This window comes from Gambusia affinis, linkage group LG15 (assembly GCF_019740435.1).
Source record: "Gambusia affinis linkage group LG15, SWU_Gaff_1.0, whole genome shotgun sequence".
NCBI lineage: Eukaryota > Metazoa > Chordata > Actinopteri > Cyprinodontiformes > Poeciliidae > Gambusia > Gambusia affinis.
The window spans coordinates 13059325-13078238 of record NC_057882.1 but is presented as its reverse complement, the minus strand read 5'-3'; the positions used below and the strand labels follow the sequence as shown (position 1 = coordinate 13078238).

At 36.1% G+C, this 18914-nt stretch overlaps 1 protein-coding gene across 5 annotated transcripts in view; it reads right to left on the bottom strand.

Moving 5' to 3' along the window:
• The window catches only part of npas2 (neuronal PAS domain protein 2), a 52333-nt gene that overhangs the window by 17513 nt on the left and 15906 nt on the right, over positions 1-18914 (bottom strand). For 4 of the 5 annotated variants that reach the window (XM_044140831.1, XM_044140833.1, XM_044140834.1 and 1 more), the window contains 5 exons: positions 3750-3938; positions 1913-1969; positions 764-918; positions 582-673; positions 307-396 (listed from right to left, as the gene is read on the bottom strand). In XM_044140831.1, the coding sequence (XP_043996766.1) occupies positions 307-396; positions 582-673; positions 764-918; positions 1913-1969; positions 3750-3805 (450 nt within the window). In that variant the 5' untranslated portion in view covers positions 3806-3938. Of the gene's footprint in view, positions 1-306; positions 397-581; positions 674-763; positions 919-1912; positions 1970-3749; positions 3939-12228; positions 12675-18914 lie in introns of those variants that run through there. The other variant, XM_044140832.1, reaches the window with a different exon arrangement.

Genomic DNA, 18914 nt, shown 5'->3' with positions numbered 1-18914 from the left:
TGACAGGCCTATTTGTATGTTAAACTTTCTTCATAAATCTGTTGAGGAAATGTGATTAGCATAATGCTAATCTTCATTCAACAAAGAAAAACAGACAAAGCCTGTATTTGTTTAATTATATCCAATTAGTAAGAACAAAAAGATCATAAACTATTACTTTTATTCAAAAAAAAAAAAAATTCAAAACAAGACCAAATATGAATAACAGTTACTGGTGATTAACAGATTTTCTTTTTCCAATTAAGCAGCCATTGATAGTGTGGCAAAAGATGATTAATGGTTAATTTACCGTTTGCTCCAACTTACCGGTAAATGGCCAATAAGTGACGACACACTGTCAGATACGTATATGATGTTGCCATCTGTCGTTAATGCAACAAGGAAGCCATCCAGGGCCTGGAAGAGGTGAATGTGCTTTGTTTATCATATGGTCACAAATGAAAGTCTCAGATTCCAACAACATTTTCCCAATAGGGTCATTCGTTTGTCATTATAAAGATAATTTGCAAGAGTAATGTTTTACTTTAGTCAGAATTCAGACTAAATCATCTGCTTCAAGGACACATCCTGCTCCGCTTTACCTCCAACATGAGCTGAGTGAACTCTTCATTACTGAGGAATGAGGGCTTCCAGTCCTGCTTCACGTCACAAATCTCATTCTGCGCAGTGATGTCTGAAAGGACGACTCAAGGTCAGTGATCCAGATTAAGTGGGTGAAATGATCTACAGACGCTCAAATGAGCAACACGAGATGTGCGGAGACCTTTCTGTTTCTGTAAAAAGTCAATCGTCCTCTGCAATATGGTGGATTTGTCCATCTTGCGCGGATGGCCTTGACCCTGGAGCATGGTGCATAGCTCCTTGATGAGCACATTGAACTGGTCTCTTCTTTTCTTTTCAGATTTGTTGCGAGATGCTCTGCAGAGCAAAGCACACATTTTTTTTTTTTAAACGGCAGCACAAGTGCAATGTAGTAGAAGTGGAAAACCAACAGATTTCAATTTAGTTGAATAGAAATTATTCTAGTTCATTATTTTTATGTAAATAGAACAAATATTTCACAGAACTTATGATGTGACATTTAATATGAGTTTATTCAAGTTTTATTTATAATTTAATATAATACAATATGTAATTAGGGTTGACAGGTAATTAATTTTTTTATCTGATTAATGACAGGGTTGCCGGGAATTAATCATGGTTAATTAATCGTTAAAAAAAATTAACAGAGTTAATGAGTTCTCAGTATTTTTGTTAGTGATGTCAATTGATTAAAATACAGTGCAACATGTAGAACATGGGATCATTTCTCAGGTCTCTGATGCTTTTGTATTTAATAGAAAAGTTTAAGTTGTTAAAAGAATATAATATAAATATAATACTATAATATAAATATAATCTAAAAGAATATATTTACTTAAGCAGAATAAACCTCAAATTAACCACAGTGTATAAATAAGTGTGCATGTTTATCTTGCATTACAAATCAAACAATCAGTTAGTTTTGTGAGTTAATTTTAACAACTTCTGGTAGCTTCAGCTTTGTTGTTTTCTTTTGTAGGTAATGTTTAACTTCTCTTCCCAATGTGCTTGTACAGCTGTGTTGATAATTTGCTTCAAAGGGTTTTGATTATCCCGGTTGGCACGCCATTTGGCTTTTTCAAGTGTCAGAAAGAATGTTTAACTTTTAGTTATCAGAAAAGTCCTCGCTTAAGTAACCGAATGGTAAAATAGCCCCTAATGCAACTTGTTTACCACCTCCGAACACATAGTACCTGTAAACAAAAATTTATGTCGCATGAGAGCAGCTAAATCAAAGACAATGTAGGTTGTACCTGCCTATAAAAATGGCGAACATGACACAATCATATACGCAAACTAACAGATAAAACATTAAGGCAGGATAAAGTACCTTTTTGCCCTGTCCTTCTCATCTTCATCCATTAAGTCCTCCACACAGCTGTTGGTACTGAAAACACAAGGACGGGCCAATAAAATATATTGTTTGAGAATAGAAAATAATAACTTGACTTTTTAACATGCTGCAACAAGAAATAAAGTAATTGCCAAAACCCAACAGTGACTCAGCTCTTTTGACTTTCCAGGAAATATGTGACAGCTGGCCGTGAAGCAGAAGCATAACATTTACCTAAACATTATTTACAGTCTTATAAAGTGACGTGTGTAAATATGCATATGTCATTTTCTATGTGTCAAAGACTGTCTTGATCATTTATTTCTGTCTTAAGAGAAAGCTCTTTCAGACAAAGTCAAACTAGCGTCGGACAGAAATGGTGAAATGTCCAAAGTGTCTGCCATAACTCTGTTAGCATAACCTGGTAACCCAGTTCAAGCTCCTGGGAATCTTCACCTTTAATCAGGTCACTGTAGTAGATTACAAAAAAAAATGCTCTGTGTTTAAGAAGGACATGCAGCAAACCTCTGCATGTTTCCTGTTACTGTTTCTACAAAACAAACGTAAGCATCCATGTCTTTCTCTTTCCAAGAGGAACAAATATGGGCACAAAATTTAAAATCCATAATTTACACATGGCCATTACCCATCATGTTTAATTGCACCACAAAATGTGGGTTGCACTTGACCCACCAGTAGAAAGCCACATCAGGAAGTAGTCAAAAAGCCATAAGCAATATGCACTTTAAGGGGTAATACTGGATTGTGGACTAAGTGTAATGTAATAAAAAGCAAAGGCTGGTGGACGTAGAACTGAGACATTAACTCCAGTCTTGATGCGACATGAGAAACATGCCATATCTGATGCATGTTGTTTACATTTAATCCAGAAAGTATTTACAATGCTTGGCTTTTTCCACATTTTTCTACACTACAGTCTTTTTGCAAATTGTATCCAATCAATCCTTTTCTATGAATACCCCATATTGACTATGTTGATTTTGTTTTTTCGTTGCAAACTTATAAAAACTCAATTTTGAGCTTCATCCACAACGTATTAACCAAAAGCTGTGAATACTTTTTTTTTTTTTATAATTTGCAAAACATTCTCAAAAAAAAAATTTAATAAATTAAGCACATTGTCATAACTGGGTATTTGTGATTTGAATTTTGAGCAAAGACCCATAATTTACACGTGTTGCACAAAAACATTTGTAACACGTGAAGTGCTGTAAATACCTTCGAATGAGGATGATGAATAATAGCTTTGCTTATATTTAAAGAATCAAATGTACTTGGGCAGCACAGATTAGAGAGAGTGTCAGGTTTTCTCAGGGAAAAATCCTGCATGTCCTACACAGATGAATGCATACGACCCCACAATGCATGAGATCAGAAAGAGCACAAGCCGGTGGACTTGTCTCACCCGAAAATGATTAAGATAGATTTTTTTAGCTACAAACAGTCCGTTGTTAAGTACGATGGAGGATCAGTGATGCTGTGGGCCTGTTTTTCTACAAGTGCATACCAGGAGATCATTAAATAGCAAACTGTTGACGTCTGCCTGAAAACTCAAAATGTGATAGTGATCATACATATTGCCAAAATCATATGGAAATTAATTTCCCACCAGTTTCAAAACGGTTACACTTGCTTCTTTTTATGTCTTAAAAACGTCTTATACAGATAAAACACATTGGGGAGATATGTACAGCTGTATTTTGACTCCTTTTAAGGAGGCTAAATTATTTCACTACAGTGAGTTGGCATGCAGTCGTACAAGTGGAGCATAAATCTATGACAACAGATAAATGTTTGCGTGTTTAATACTCACTCCCATTCCCTAAGCGTGGACGGACATGGGCCGCCGAAGTCTGAGAGGTTGTCCATACTCACTCCCTCTGCCAACTAGGCCCTTTCTGAAGTCTTGGAAGTCCCATCCGTGCTGATCTTGTTGGAACACTCTACTGGAAAAAACCTCTTGCCCAAAACCTCCTTGATTCCCCTGAAGGAATACAGAATCCTGTAAAATGACGGAAAAAATCATATAATTGTAAATATTAGCATGTTGTAGACTGATTAGCATAGTTAAACATGAAGAAAACATACAATAAGAACCTGATTTTTATTGTGGTCACTTACAATTTCAGATTATTTGTAGGCCTCTAATAGAACTGACCAGCTAAGCTGAGTGTCTGCACCCTTTACAACCTAAAGAGCTATTTTGGCTTTTTAGAGCCGCAAGAGTCACATGACTGTTACATTACAAGACGACTTATAATTTTAGATACATAGACACTCTAGGAAATTTGGAGTCACTTTTAAATAACCCCCATTTTATTTCTATTTTCAGGATTCAAAGAAAAGATAAAAATATAACTTTCCAAGGAAAGGATGGCTCTTTCTATGGGATGAAAAACAACATTAAAAAGCATGTTGAGAAAAACACAATTACAAACATGTTAGTGTTGCTTTTAGTGTCAGTTTTTGTGAAAATAAATACAAATATTGCAGGAAAACATGGCCAAGACAATACATTTATTATATCTATATTTCAAAATAATAGTTGGTTCTCCATAATTTTTTGTCAACGTTATTAATCGCCATTGTAGAACATCCAAAGATCCGAGATCAACACCATGGCACCGTGTTAAAACATTGTCCATTTATAGTTTTGTCTGCTTTTTTTTTTTCATTTTTTTGTGAAGATCAAAGAACGTAAAGCTTCTTTACTCTTCGTAGTTCATTTTTTAGATTATGTCAGCAGCTGTGTAGCCAGAAAGCAACACTGACCCAGTTCCAGTAGCATCTGAACGGGTCTTTGCCGTAACTCTGCCTTCGCCCTGATAAACAGATGACATGGAAGCCATTTATTCCCAAAACTGTCTCTCCACTCCCCAGACTCCAGTTTTGACTAGGAAGTCTGGCTCCTGCCCGTAATTGAACCCTACTATCACCTAAAACCAGGCAGAACGAGTAACATTCACATGGACAGTTTCCTATCTATCTGTCTCATTTATTCTTATTCAAGCCAAAAACAGGAAGCAAGCTATCAGCACAACAATCTTGCCATAAGGATAAAAAGCATCAACATTTTTAAATGAAGGACTACAGCTAGAAAGTGTAAAGTAGTCAGAGTTTCCACATCCTGCCTGCAAATGCAAATTTCACACTTGGAGTCAGTAGCTTCATTCAATTCAGTTTATTTATACGGTGCCAGTTTGCAACAAAGGTTTCAAGGCTCCTTCCAAAAAAAACTGCAGTTCATGAAAAGGAAATACAATGTCAATTCAAAGCCAATTACATACATTTCAATTTTGACTTTAGTTATCAACCTGTCAAAATCAGTTCAGAATTTTTAAAACTTTTCAATCTAAAGAAACCCGGCAGACTGAGAATGCATGGAGCATCATGGGAAAAGAAAACTCTCCTTATACTTCATCTTTTCATGAAAGTGTGAGTAAATATGACACGCCTAGCCAGGAAATTGGCCATCTGTGAATTTTCATATTACTTTTATACCTTCGCAAATTAAAGTACATCAAAGGCCCACTTATCTGCACCCAAAAGTCTACTTTAAAAAATTATGGCAGTGGTGTTTAAATTAACTATTAAAACTATTCTTATAAAACACTAGACTGTGGTTTTATATAAGATTTGTCTATTATTGCTAGTTCAATTTAATGCCTTCCTGTGGAATCATTAAAAATGCAATGTCAAGTAAATGAAGCATATCCACCAGGGGAAATGTACTTTGAAATAAATGAGGATTTTTGAACAGGAGGAGCTCTCCTGACCTAGAAATCTGCCAGAGGCAGGCACATCTTTTAATAACTCAGCAGAAATCAGAGTGCACCAACCTTTGTTTATGGCAGGCTTGAACAAAAAGCAGGATACACCTCTAATATAAACATAAGAACCGATTTAGTGATTGTGGCCCTGGGTAAAACAACCAGCAAAGAATCTTTCAACATTTTGTTCCTCTTACTGGTTCACAGACAACACTGAGCTACCAGCTCTAACATACTTGATTAATTTGATTTGATTAACATTTCAAACAAAGGGAGGTTCAGAAATAAAGTGGACCAACGAGCAATTACTTTTGGGTCATGAATATATGTGGTGAGTCATCTTAATGCAGGCATTCATCTGCGTTTGCTTTATTCTATGTAGACAAGGAGTTGCCCCGGGTCATAATATGTTAGCTCAATCATTACAATACATGAAGGCCCACTATCACTAAACAGCTTACCAGAAATAAGAGAAGCAAAAAATGAACTAAAAGACTGTGTTCCAATTAGCGATGGCTGATTAAGTTTTACGTCGTTTCCCCAATAAAAACCCAATAAATTCTGACGTGGAGATAAAACGTATATCTAAAAACAGGAGTGATTTTTTTTTTCAGACTTAAGCACTTTCTGTGTAATCTTAGACCTTTTCAACACTCCCACAGCAAACATGGAGATAAGATTATATGTCACCGGTCTTGGAAGACAACTTGAGACAAAAACCGCGGAGCCATATAGCGATTTATTAGTACAACAAAAGTCAGAGTCAACCAACTATCACCCCAATAGTCTCCTTTATATGGATCCACCTCACTCAGAATGAGTTTTAAACAGACAGCAATTTTAAAACTGAAAACATAAAAAAAAACAACAACCCAGCAGTAGAATACATTAAATCGTCAATTCAATATCATTGTATGCAAAATCACAAAGAAAGCCATTTCATTTTAGGTCCTATGCATTCCTCCTCCGCCTGGCAGTAATGTATTTGCTCTACTGGATGGATATTTAGATATAAAGTGAAGCAGAATTGAGAGACTGAAGCCCAGAGAGAGAACGAAGAATGTTATGATGATGGAAGAAGCAAATGGAAATTTTCTTGAAGTGATTGATGCTTAATTAAAACATAAAGGCATATTTGAAATCTCACTTTATTAACATTCTTGAGGAGTCATGTTTTGTTATATTTGAGAAAACTGAAGATGTAGCCATGCTTTTACATGGATTAAAGTAAGTAGCTTAAAACTGATGCACCAAAGCTAAAACAAATAGTGTGAAAGTCGCAGGCGAAATGCTTAAACTGTATTGCCAAGTCATTAACCATCAGCAATTACTAATTCCTGAACAAAAGTGTCAGAAATTTTGGACTTGAGAAACTACTTTAGTTGTTTGAGAATGTAAACGTTAAAATTAAAACCGTACTTCCCCAGCAGACTTCAGGCTCGCTGCCTGAGCAGATCGCCCAACAAATTACCCAACAAACATATGTGTGCTAACCGCTGCTAATGTATAAACAACAGAATTACAGAAATGGATGAGACGCTGAACACAATTACTAAGTTCATTATTCTTTAATGACTGCTCAGTCTGTAAAAAAAGAAAAGGTACAGATCTTCTGTTGTAGCTAACACTGATTTAAAATTATTCTCATAATTCTTGGCTGAAACAGAACTTGGTATTGAATTTTTCAAAATACATGTAATGTAAAGGTATAGACACTCTCTTAATTCATTTTATACTGGAGCATTTATATTTTTATTTTCTGTTCTGTTCTGAAAAAATGGGTACATTATACCACGGAGTTTTAAATTTGTGTGTAAATACATTTGTATTATTGTCAATTTGCCAGATTAATGTAAACATTATACACTATAGATTTGTCAGAAAGTTGACCTAGTTTGTAAATGTATTGTTTTATGTTGGCAGCATTAATTAATGTGACTTTACTCTGTAAACCTGGGTATAAAGTGAAACCACATTATTTTGCTGTGTAAGGTTTGAACTCCAACTTACAAGTAAAACAGCAAAAAACTATTACGGTCTCCGTAAACTCATTCCTTTGGGTTTTTACAGCCTTTTACGAACTTGAACTCACAACACCAGCTGCTAAAGTTCAAGTTCATGATCAAGGCTGAATGTTAACACACTACCAGAGAATAGGAATGGGGGAACTACTTGTAGTTTACACATGGGACTCCCAAAATTCAACTCAGAGCAATAAATGCTGGTTTCTCAGAAAAACGAGAACTCCTTCTAGGAAAAAAGTCCAAGTTGTCATGACAGAGCACAGCAGTTCTCCCTAAAGATAAATATGGAATGTAATACGCATCCGTCCACGGCCTCCGTTACACTTCAACACAGATCTGAAACCATGAGATTGTGTTTGTAGTCAAACATTGTATTTCCCAACACACGAAAATCTCCACTCTATTGCTGCAACAATATAGGCAGAAAACTGTAAATAGCATAAATTGTCACAATCCAAATTCAAACTATATGGAATTGTGGTGTGATAGGTTTTCTTGTGTTCTTGAGATTGAACTACATTTTTGAAGAAATGCAACATTTCACTCTAGCATTTTTCGGTTACGTTTTGTCTTCTCTTATAATCTGCTTTGTTCCAACATTTGCTTCACTGCTCTGTTCTGCACCTGCTTGCTGTCAGTCATTATTCCTCTGCTTCCTCTGTGTTTACTGCGAGTCCTTCCAGCTTGACTTGAGTAACTGTGGAGGGGTTTAACTCAGCTCCAGATTTTAAACTGTTTGCTTTACACCCAGTTTACACGTTTGAAACTCTTATTTTGAAGTACGAAAGGAAGTAATACTTGAGGTACCCTATTGTATCAACAGAGTCGAACCATTGACCACTCCATTACAAACAACTAAATAATGTTTATTTCGGTAAATATAATTAAGAATATTTATTTTAATAGTATTTTTCTGGTTCGTTGTTTTGAAGTTGTGTTTAGGCACAATGTTTTCCAGTAACATAAATACCCAGTAAAACTTTTACATTTCCTGTCAACTTAACATTTTTAATACAAACAACACAGCGGGCCGCTGGTGGGCCGGCGTGGCGCCCCAACCCCTGGGCTTAGCAGGTTTTCTGGAGGAAACCCTGTGTTATTTTACAACTTTTTTGTCTGGAGTGGACACCATTAATACAAATTTAGGATACTTTCACTGATCAAATTCGAGCTGGATGATTCTACACTCAGAGATGTATTAAAACTCTGTCAAGTCTATGATCTATACTTTTGAAAACACAAAAAAATTTGTTTTAATATTGTTAGCTATTTTGGGGGAGTTCAGTGAAATATTAGAAATAGAAAGGTATTATTCAAACCTGGATTCAAATATTGTTGCACTGATTACAGGTTCTATTGTTTGAGTTTTTGATTTTCCCCCTCAAAAATGAAAAGGTCTTACTTCATTTCCTAAAAAGTCAAACGTGCAGCTCTGTATAAAATACCGTAAACAGATATAAGAGTATTTGCAATAGTGTTTTTAAAGCGCGCTCCTGCATGTGCTGGTCATTTAGTCATTTCCTTCTCATTTCTTCTTTGTCACCAAATAAATGAAGCCATATGTCTCTTAGGACATTTTGTACCATCCAAGTGACAATTTGTAAATCCAAGAAGTAATTTTTTACCAGCCCTCTCAACTAGATCTAAAGTAATTTTTTTCATAATGTTTGATAATATAATAGTTTTATGTGAAGAAATGTGGCTATGTGACTCCAAAAAATCTTTTAGTTTGATCAGAGGTATGTCCTATTTTAAAACAGTCAACTGACCCACACTGGAATCAGAACTGAAAGAGGTTTTTGAGAACTATTACACAATTAAATTGTACCAGATTTAAGTGGTTTTAGCACATTAAAACAGAGAGACACTTAAGCATTGAAAGAAAAAAACTGATATGCAATAATTTATGAGAATGAAATAGAAGGAGGAAGGGATGTGTGGTTATAAAACAGAGGAGTAAATAAGCAAAATGGCATCAGTTTGTCATCTGACATCTTTTAAAAGCAAGCTGCTGAACCACTGCAGTGTTTCACATTATAACATTATAGATCATAGCTGTAATACTAACAGGCGGTAATGGAAACCATTTGTAAACCTAACAATACTCTGTAGTTGGCATAATTAAGCCACAGATGAGAGATGTTGGGAGAAGATATTTCCTGTAGCTGCCAAAGTCAAAACAACTGTCTAACATCAATGTTTGGGCTGAATCCAGCAAGTCAAGTCTCCGCCAGCCAATCAGGATCGCAGCTTCAAGGATTTTCTGCCCCATGTAATTATGTACAGATACGATGAACACTTCTCTTACATTTGCATACTGAAAACCAATACATTTCAGATGTTCTACAACAACTTCACACTAAGCTCGATTTCACAAGTAACAAGGTTTGAATCTATGACAGTGTGGGGGAAAAAATGTCAAGTTCTGTAACCTCACAGTGGCTGGAAAAGCTTCAGCACAGATGGTGTTTACACTGTAATTCAGCTCTGTGCAGTTTATCTTTAGTCTGTAAAGAAAGGGAAAAAAACTACTTTGTTCATTTGTATCAGATTAGATGAGAACAAGGGCAGCTTTTATTCTTATAATTTATTCCACAACTAACCAATTAAAATAAAGACTTTGCTACATCTCTCAACAATGCCCATTTAAAGATATTAGAGAAAGAATTTTAGAACTGCAGCTTTGCCTATGAAGAAAGCCATTTGTTAGTATTTTGATCAGTATTAGAAAATGTATGCTGTTTATTATTTTATATTCCTGGGTGAACAGATGAGACTATATTCAATATTTATAGGCAGAGCACAACTTACAGAGTGCATTTAATTTAGTGGCAACAAATCTATCACTGTCAAGTCACTGTTTCCTATTCATCATCACAGAACAGCAATAAGAACCATAATTCACCAATTCTGCTGTTTGTAAATACTATAATGCAATATATGGTGAGTTAGCATTCATAGTAATGAAAATGAGTACATTTGTTTTTAATGTCTTGCAGTGTTCATTATTTTTAGGTTGCACGACCTAGATGACCTAGCTAGAATGGCAATAAATGACACATACTTCCCTTAAAATAATAAAGCTGCAGTGTAGCAGATTGTAAATGGTGGCCCCATCAACTGCTAATAAGTTAATCACTAACAAAGAGATGTACGGCACTGGCGTCACATAATTTAAAGCATATTCCAAGAATGTTTTACGGTATGGAAACTCAACAAAAATCTTGATGCCAACAGCATGCAGATTCGCCATTTAAGTCATTAAGTAGTAGTTAAAGAAAAGGGAAAATATTTGATAAGTAGAAATTATTATAAAATATTTTCATGTTTTTTATGTATATTTTGCCATGTTACTATGTAAATCTAATGCCGAGACACAAGGAATAAATGTTCCATGGGACAGAAAATTATGCTTTCTTTGTTGTGGAACAATAACACAGTGAATCATTCCCAACATGGTGGTGACAGCATCATACTGTGGGGATGCTTTCAATCAAAAGGAGAAGCTGGTCAGAATTGATGAGGGGATGGATTAAGCTAAATGCTGGGCAATCCCGAAAGAAAACCTGTTAGACGTTGCGAAAGACAGAAGTAGGGCAGAGGTTCGCCTTCAAGCAGGATAATGACCCTAAAAATACAGTCAGAGCTACAATTGATTGGTTTAGATCAAAGTGTATTCATATGTTAGAACGACCCAGTCAAAGTCCAGCTCTAAATCCAGACAATAATCTACGACAAGACTTTTAAACTGCTGTTCACAGAATGTTTTCAACAAATCTAAATATATTTTTTGATGAATGGGTATGGAATTTCAGTTTCTAATTTAGAAAATTATGCATTCCTTTTCTTTCATCCCACAACTATGTGCTACTTTGTGTTTGTAACGAGACAAAATGTGCAAAAGTCCCACGGGTAAACAGTGGAGGAGTGTAACTGGCGACTTAAATCGGTTTGAGCTGATCAACACTAAAAACACAAAACATAAAAAAACAATAAATGATTTAAAAAAAATATTGCAAAGCTTTGAAAATCTCTTACTGATTCATCAAACAGTGGAAAAATATCTCACTGTGAACTAATACATAAATAAACTGTGAAATCCTGCAAATCCATCGCACCAAAGCCCCTTGAGAAATTATTAATAAACGCATTAGTTTTCTCCCAATTTTTTGAGCACCATTTGTGTCTGCTATGGATGTCAAGCGGGTTATAACGTGAAAAAAATTGTTATATCAACCTTGAAACCAGGGCACTTGGAGAGCTCACAACACGTACGGAGCGTTCAGGAGCGCAATGAAAATGTCGGGAAAAAACGAACCTCTTTAACACACTTTAAAAACCCTGAACGAGTGCAGTTGAGCTTCCCGGGAAATGATTAACAAGTACTAATCATGCGGTCCCTACCTCTAATCTGGGAAGAGGCCACTCGTGATAATGTAAACAGTGTAAAAGAGAGGCGCAAGAGGTTGGAGAAACTGAAGCCTTAAAGCTTACATACCTGAAGAAAGAGTGTCCGGTAGAAATAAAGAGCTTCTCTTCACTTTAACCGGCGTCGTCATTTTTGTTCTTTAAACTACAACATAGTAGCCGAGCTCAACTAGCAGCGGCTCATTCACCGAAACCCTTCAATTGCATAACAAGTTATTAACGCGTCGTTATTAAGCACCGGCGTCCCTTCCTGCGTTGCTGTCACACTTATCCAAAAAAGAAAAAAACTCTCGGCTTATTTTAACTTTACCCCTCTTTTTAGTGTTTTCCGAGCTAGCAGCTGGATTTATCCGTCGGTTTTCCCAGGTACAGTACTCCTCATCCTCGGCTTGGCTGTGGCTTGTAAACAGGACCGGGCGGCTGAGAGAGAGCGCAGAAAGTAGGTCAGCTGGTAGCTCAATACTCGGCTAACGACGACAGCGGTACATAAGCAGAGGTTGTGCAGGAAAGAAGGAAAGAAACCTACAGGCATCAGCAGGGCAGATTGCAATCTTCAACACGTGCTTAATGCATAAATAACACCAATCTTAATGTCATTACAGCGACAGTACGGATGCACTCTGAATGGTACAGTCTTAAGGGGAGCCATGGGTATAAGAGCATGTTTCATTTAGGGAAAAATCTTCATCAATTCAAATTTTACTTTATGTGTTTAAAAAAAATAAAGTAGCCAAAGTGACTCCTTAAATAGACTTTTGAGGTGGGAAAACAATCTAGAGGCTAAATGTTGCCTCCCTCTTGCAAGACATTATTACTTGATTTTTTTTATGAGGCAATCATTGTGTGCGTATGTATGTGTGTGTTTTGGGTGAGGGCAGACTAAATCAAAACCTGAGAAAGAAAGTAAAACAATATGCTAGAAACTTTTGTTTCCGTGTGTACTTCCTCTGTGTGTGTGTGTGTGTGTGTGCGTGTGTGTGGGTGTGCGTGCGTGTGTGTGCGTGTGTGTGGGTGGGTGTGTGTGTGTGTGTGTGTGTGTGTGTGCTTTAACAACTTCCTGGTTGCCTTTTCCCTCTGATGAAGTCCCAAATGTGGGTCAGCAGGCTGCATGACTTATTGGATTTAAATATTTTGCCTCTGTGAAATGATTACACAAGTGAGCAGTCAAAGGTCCAGAGCCTTTCAGAAAGACTAAAAGGCTCACCTTACAGACAGTCTGCTTACTTTGAGAAGGAGATGAAAACTTATGTCGACTCTCATGTCTGTGATTGTTACAACAGTGGAAGAATATTCTCGTTAATATAAAGTAAATGAGTCTCTTTGGCTAAAGTATTTAAGAGAAAACATCTTCTGTAGAATTGCATTGTCGTGCCTCCTTGAAAAAGTATCCAAACCCCTTAATATCAAAATCTGAAAAGTGTGGCTTGTGTTTATCTTCAGACCTCTTGGATATTGTCTTAAAACTATTACTTAGTTAAGCTTGTTCATTAATAATCTAATAAAACATCTATATTTAATTAGAAATTAAATGTCACATAAACTGTATTTACCAGTAAAATTAATTTTGATGGATGGTGTTTGCACTAGAGTTTTATTTTTGTTACTTCTGTCTAAACTCCAGATAAACTGAAGTGCAGTTTGCGGTTGTACAATGACAAAAGTTCAGAGGGTTATCGATACTCTTTCAAGGAACTGTGCAGAAACATCATTTTATTCCAATTTTTAGATTTCCACTTATGAAACATTCTCAGGTTGACTGTCCAGGCCTTATGAGAGTTTAGTGAAGAAGCAGAGCTAAAAGTATCCATGTCATGCTATTTGTGGGGACTTCTAACTCTGCAGTGTAATTGGGGCTTAACTCGAACTGTCTGCACAGAATAATAATAACTGCATTGCCCGGCCCTAGTGGTGTAGTTTATAAGGCTTCAGATGTTCTTAATATTCCATATCTGCATAATTTGCATCATATAAATAAATAACTTCTATTAATCATGTTTCTTCATGTAATCAGTGGAGAAAGGCTGATATGTATGCTATTGGCGGTGCAATAATGCTAACTATTTTGGTTTTCACTCCACAACAATCTCTGCTCATGTTTTACACAGTTCCTACGTCATTAGGCATGTGCACTCACTGAACAGATGAAATTATTAAATTCAATTCAAAAATACTTTATCGATCCCGAAGGGAAATTAAACATATACTCACAAAAATGTAACACAACTTTTCAGATTTTTGTTGGCAAAAACGTTAAAATGGCTCCCAATCCACAGATACACACAGGTTTGTGTCGGCCATTTACTAAAAATCCTAATAAATGACACTCATGTTTGTGGCTATAACATTTGTACTGCATCAGAATACCAACAATATTTTATCCAACTCAAAATATTGTTTTGCAATGACGAAAATAGCAACATTTTGTAGCAACATGCTTTAGTGCAAAGATTAAAGCATAGAAACATACATGGACTATTCAAGCTGTCGAATAGTATAATTTGACGCCATAGGTCAATATTAGCTATTTATATTAGTTTGACCATTAAATTGTTCAGTAAAGTGGAATATCTTGGTAAAATACAACTAAGTATGAAATGTAACCCATTACAATCAATAAGAAGAACAGGACATAAAGCCCAGCAGCTCTTGGTTTGGTTTAAAAGCTGCTCCCAGCATCCCAGGATAATCTGGCTTTACTATAACTATTGCTTAACTACACAGAAAATTTGGGGGTTTTTTCTTCATAGAAATGGACAATAGCAGCCATGCAAATTTAGTGGCTGCTTCGAGCTCTGCCAGGCCTCATTATTTAATGTTTCATGATTAAAGTCTCTCTCCAGATGTTGAAGGATTTCATCACGCACAGCTGAGGCTTCGCTAAATATGCATGCCTTTACTTTCAATAGCCGTCTTATTGTAATAAGTCACATTTTCCCTTCAGCTGATTCAGACTGCAGATGTCTTATTAGTCTGATGCCGGGTTGGAATTGCACTGCGGTGAAAGTATGCTGCTTTCTTCTCTAATTGTTCCACCTCCATCTGACCAATGATTCTATCTTTGTGGTCTATTGCCTCTTGAATTATTGCCAGCACTGATTGTGTTTAAAATAATTCACTGTAAGTACATCATTCCTTATGTTATTTTTTTTTTTTTTTTGCCTGTCAAATTTTCTTTAATGCATTTATTGTTTTATTGTTCTGGGCCAAACTTTATTCTTGCTAAATGATAAACACATAAAGAAAAGATCCACATGGTAAGACCATCAGTGTCAATAAAACGTAAACAAACAGAGGTATAATGAAACCAGTTGTTCTAGTTTCTCACATATCTGATAGACCTGAAAATCTGGCATGATAAACAATGAGGACACAAAAGCCTTGGGAAACGCCAAATTGGACTCGTATATTTTGTTTGTAGGTAAACAGTAGATTTCAACATAAAACATAATTGTAAGATATCTAATTCTACTCTGTACCCTCCCTAAAGAAGTTGGTGTTTGTGTCACAAAAACAAAAAGAGAATCAAAAAGCATCTGTTGAAAGACTGCGATGACTCAGCTTAGACATAAAAAAAAAATCGATTTCTACCAGAGTAAAAGATAAATTTAAGCGGTTTTATAAATGCACCACAGTCATCAGATGTTCTGATCCAAAGAACTAAGTGAGCGCAGAAATATTCCAGACTTTGCCACCAAACCTTTTAGTTTAACGTGTGGATTGGTCTTTTTGCATACTTACTGAAAAGAAAGGAGTGGCCGGAGTAGCTTTGGAGCTACTGAGCAGCGTGTTTACATACATTTAAATCGAGATGGTTTCCATATCAGCACAAAGCCAGTCATAGAGGAGCCTTATCCACCACTATAAACCTTCTAAAAAAGGTCCTGAAGTGATTACCACTCTGGATTTTTTTTTTTTTTTGCTTCATACTGAAACAAGCTGTTTCCCTACACCCACTCTGTGTAAGAACATCTCTTGTAGAAAATCTCTAAGAGATCATGTACAACTTCTAAAAAATTTTATTATTTCCGATTGCTAAAAAAAAAAATCCAAAATGTTAATTTACTTTTAAGACACTCTTAATGTAATTTAACACATATTTTGGAATATCTCAAAGTGGAATTTACTTAGGTACAAATAAGATAAACAGTAACATTTTCTGTTAAACGTAGTCTACTATCACATCAATGAAGTATGTGTATCATTTCTGATTTCATCTTTATATAATTGTCTGATCTTGGGCTGAAGGTTTGGTGCTCTGAACGTAGCATTTGATGCCCAAAAGTAGCAAAAATATTTACCCAGAGGAAAGAGCTGGATACATTGTCTATATTGACGCCATGTTGCATCACGAATAATGATTGGATCACTGCTTTGACATTTGTATAGCATATTTTTCTTATATCTGGTATTTTTGAAATCTTATGTTGAATTATTTTTATCTTTTTGGATGTTTTCATGCTGGAACTTTGTTCACAGAAATTGTTTTGTCTTAGAAGTTGAGAGCACGCTATTTCCAAATTAGAAAACAGTGATTTTGTGCTTATTTTACAATTGAAATCTGTTTTCTGGCCACAAACGGAACACACCATTAAACCCAAGATGCCCTTTATAAACTAAAGTTAGTTATTTAAAAATGTTAAAATGTTTGACTGAATAGTCTCCCAGGCAGGCTAATTGATATTTAAAATATACTTAACAAACAACATCAGTACTGGTTTAATTCACTGCATTGTAAATAAATATTTGATACAGTATCAGATTAGTACCAACAAATACTTTGTTGATTATTTGGTTGTCAGTATCAGTATGTTGAATCCAGTAAAGGCAGAAATTAATATTAAATCATCAGACAAAAGTGGAAGAGAATCTCACCTCACAGTATTTCACAATGTGTTTCACAACTCTGATCTTTTCCAAACCTAAATATAAAAAGATTTTATAAAGAGCTGTGCATCAGAATAACTTCACCATCTGTGTCCAATCTTAAATGCTCAGATGCTTCCTAATATGACAAACTACAGTGGCGGTCACCATCTGAAAGATAAAGTTACAGGTTTTTAAAAAAAAAAATTCCTTAATCCTTTTACACTTTGAAACAACTTTCTGCAGGCGGCGAAACTTTACCCAATGACATTATGGACGTAAACAAGGCCAGGGTGTTGATATAGATTTATTCCTAATTAAGGTTGGCTGCTGTGCCAGCAACCAACAAGTGTGAGACATCTAAGATTCATAAAGATCTCCCACATTTCACTGCATTATTCACCGTCCGCCTACATAGAGATTAGTTCTGCTCTTTTATGTAGGTCATGCTATTGGATAATGAGATGACATTTTCTGCTCATAAGTAGGCATCGCCGGATAGTAAATGCTCATTGTTGCCTCGTGCGTGCGTCTTTTACAGTCCTTCGTCCAGACTGTTTGCCGCAGTGAAAAGGGGGGATTATTTGTTTAATTACTGGGATATTAAGCCATATTGCCTCCAGCGACATCTGCGGCGCTGGTATTGATGATGTCACGGCGGCCCCGGAGCTGAACCTCTGACTGTCATTAATTAGACTGGCACGGCTGTTCACTCTGTGTTCCCATGGTAACAATGCACTGCGTCTACTTTCTCCTAACCGAAGCAGCCATGTCCATCAAGCTGCTGGTTTTCATTTTCTTCAGGTCGAGGAGATTTTTCATCCATAGCTCAGAAACCCATTTACCTCTCTGTTGAGTGTTAATGAGGTGGCAGGAAAAGAAGCTTTCTGCCTCTGTGATCTGACACTTAACTCACAGAGTTACTCCGAGCTCTTATAAGGTTTTTCCCAAAATAATATTAAGAAGAAACAAACAACGGAGCGCACTGTGCTGAAACTGCCGCAGTTATAAACAGGCTTAGTGTTTCATGTTCTCTCTTTTACAGTCTGTAAAGTTCAATGTTGATGTTTTACTTTCGTCACTGTGGAAAAACTGGGAACACTTCATGCTTCAAACCACTGAGCTATATCTTCTCCCACAAGGTCAAGAACATTACCTCAGAAGCCAATACTCTCCCTGCATTGACCAATAAGAAACCCACTTAAAAACAGCAAAAGGGAACCTTTGCCTTTATGTAACCATTCTTTAGTCCAGTTCAAGCTAGCCGATTTTGAACTACAGTCTGCTCTGTCTTATAAATGGAGCACCGATAAACAAAAGCTGAGACTTTGTATGCTATATTTTCCAACACAAGAAGCACTGATCAGTAGCAGGACTAATTATTATTGCATCGCCGCAGCAGTGCGATCCCTCAAGTATTGTCAGTCTTAACTAAGCAGCAGCTTCAGGGTAATCTTCCACTGATAACAGCTCAACTAACACGCCGTCTGTGCTCCATTCAAAACACAAATCTGCTGTTAACAACAAAAGAACAAAACAGATTTCCATTGCAGACTTTTTGTGAATAAACAATTTCTTATTAGAGGTATCTGTCAAGTAAAAACACCTCCAACAACCTGCAAGCTCTTAAATGTGCAAATATTTGTTAGCAGCTTTGGAAATGATGTAAATTAAATTGACCTTCTACTGCTGAAGCAAAATTAGACACTGAAAATGCCTAACTTAAAAGTCTAACTTTTAATTTGAGCGCATTCATTCCGTTTATCGGGAAATAACTTGTTTATCAAAATAACTTTTGGCACCGAAGCGCTTCAAGGATGTTCATTAATAGAGACCAGCAAGTCTGAGAGTGGAACATCATCATTCACAAAAATGAGTGATTTACCACACATG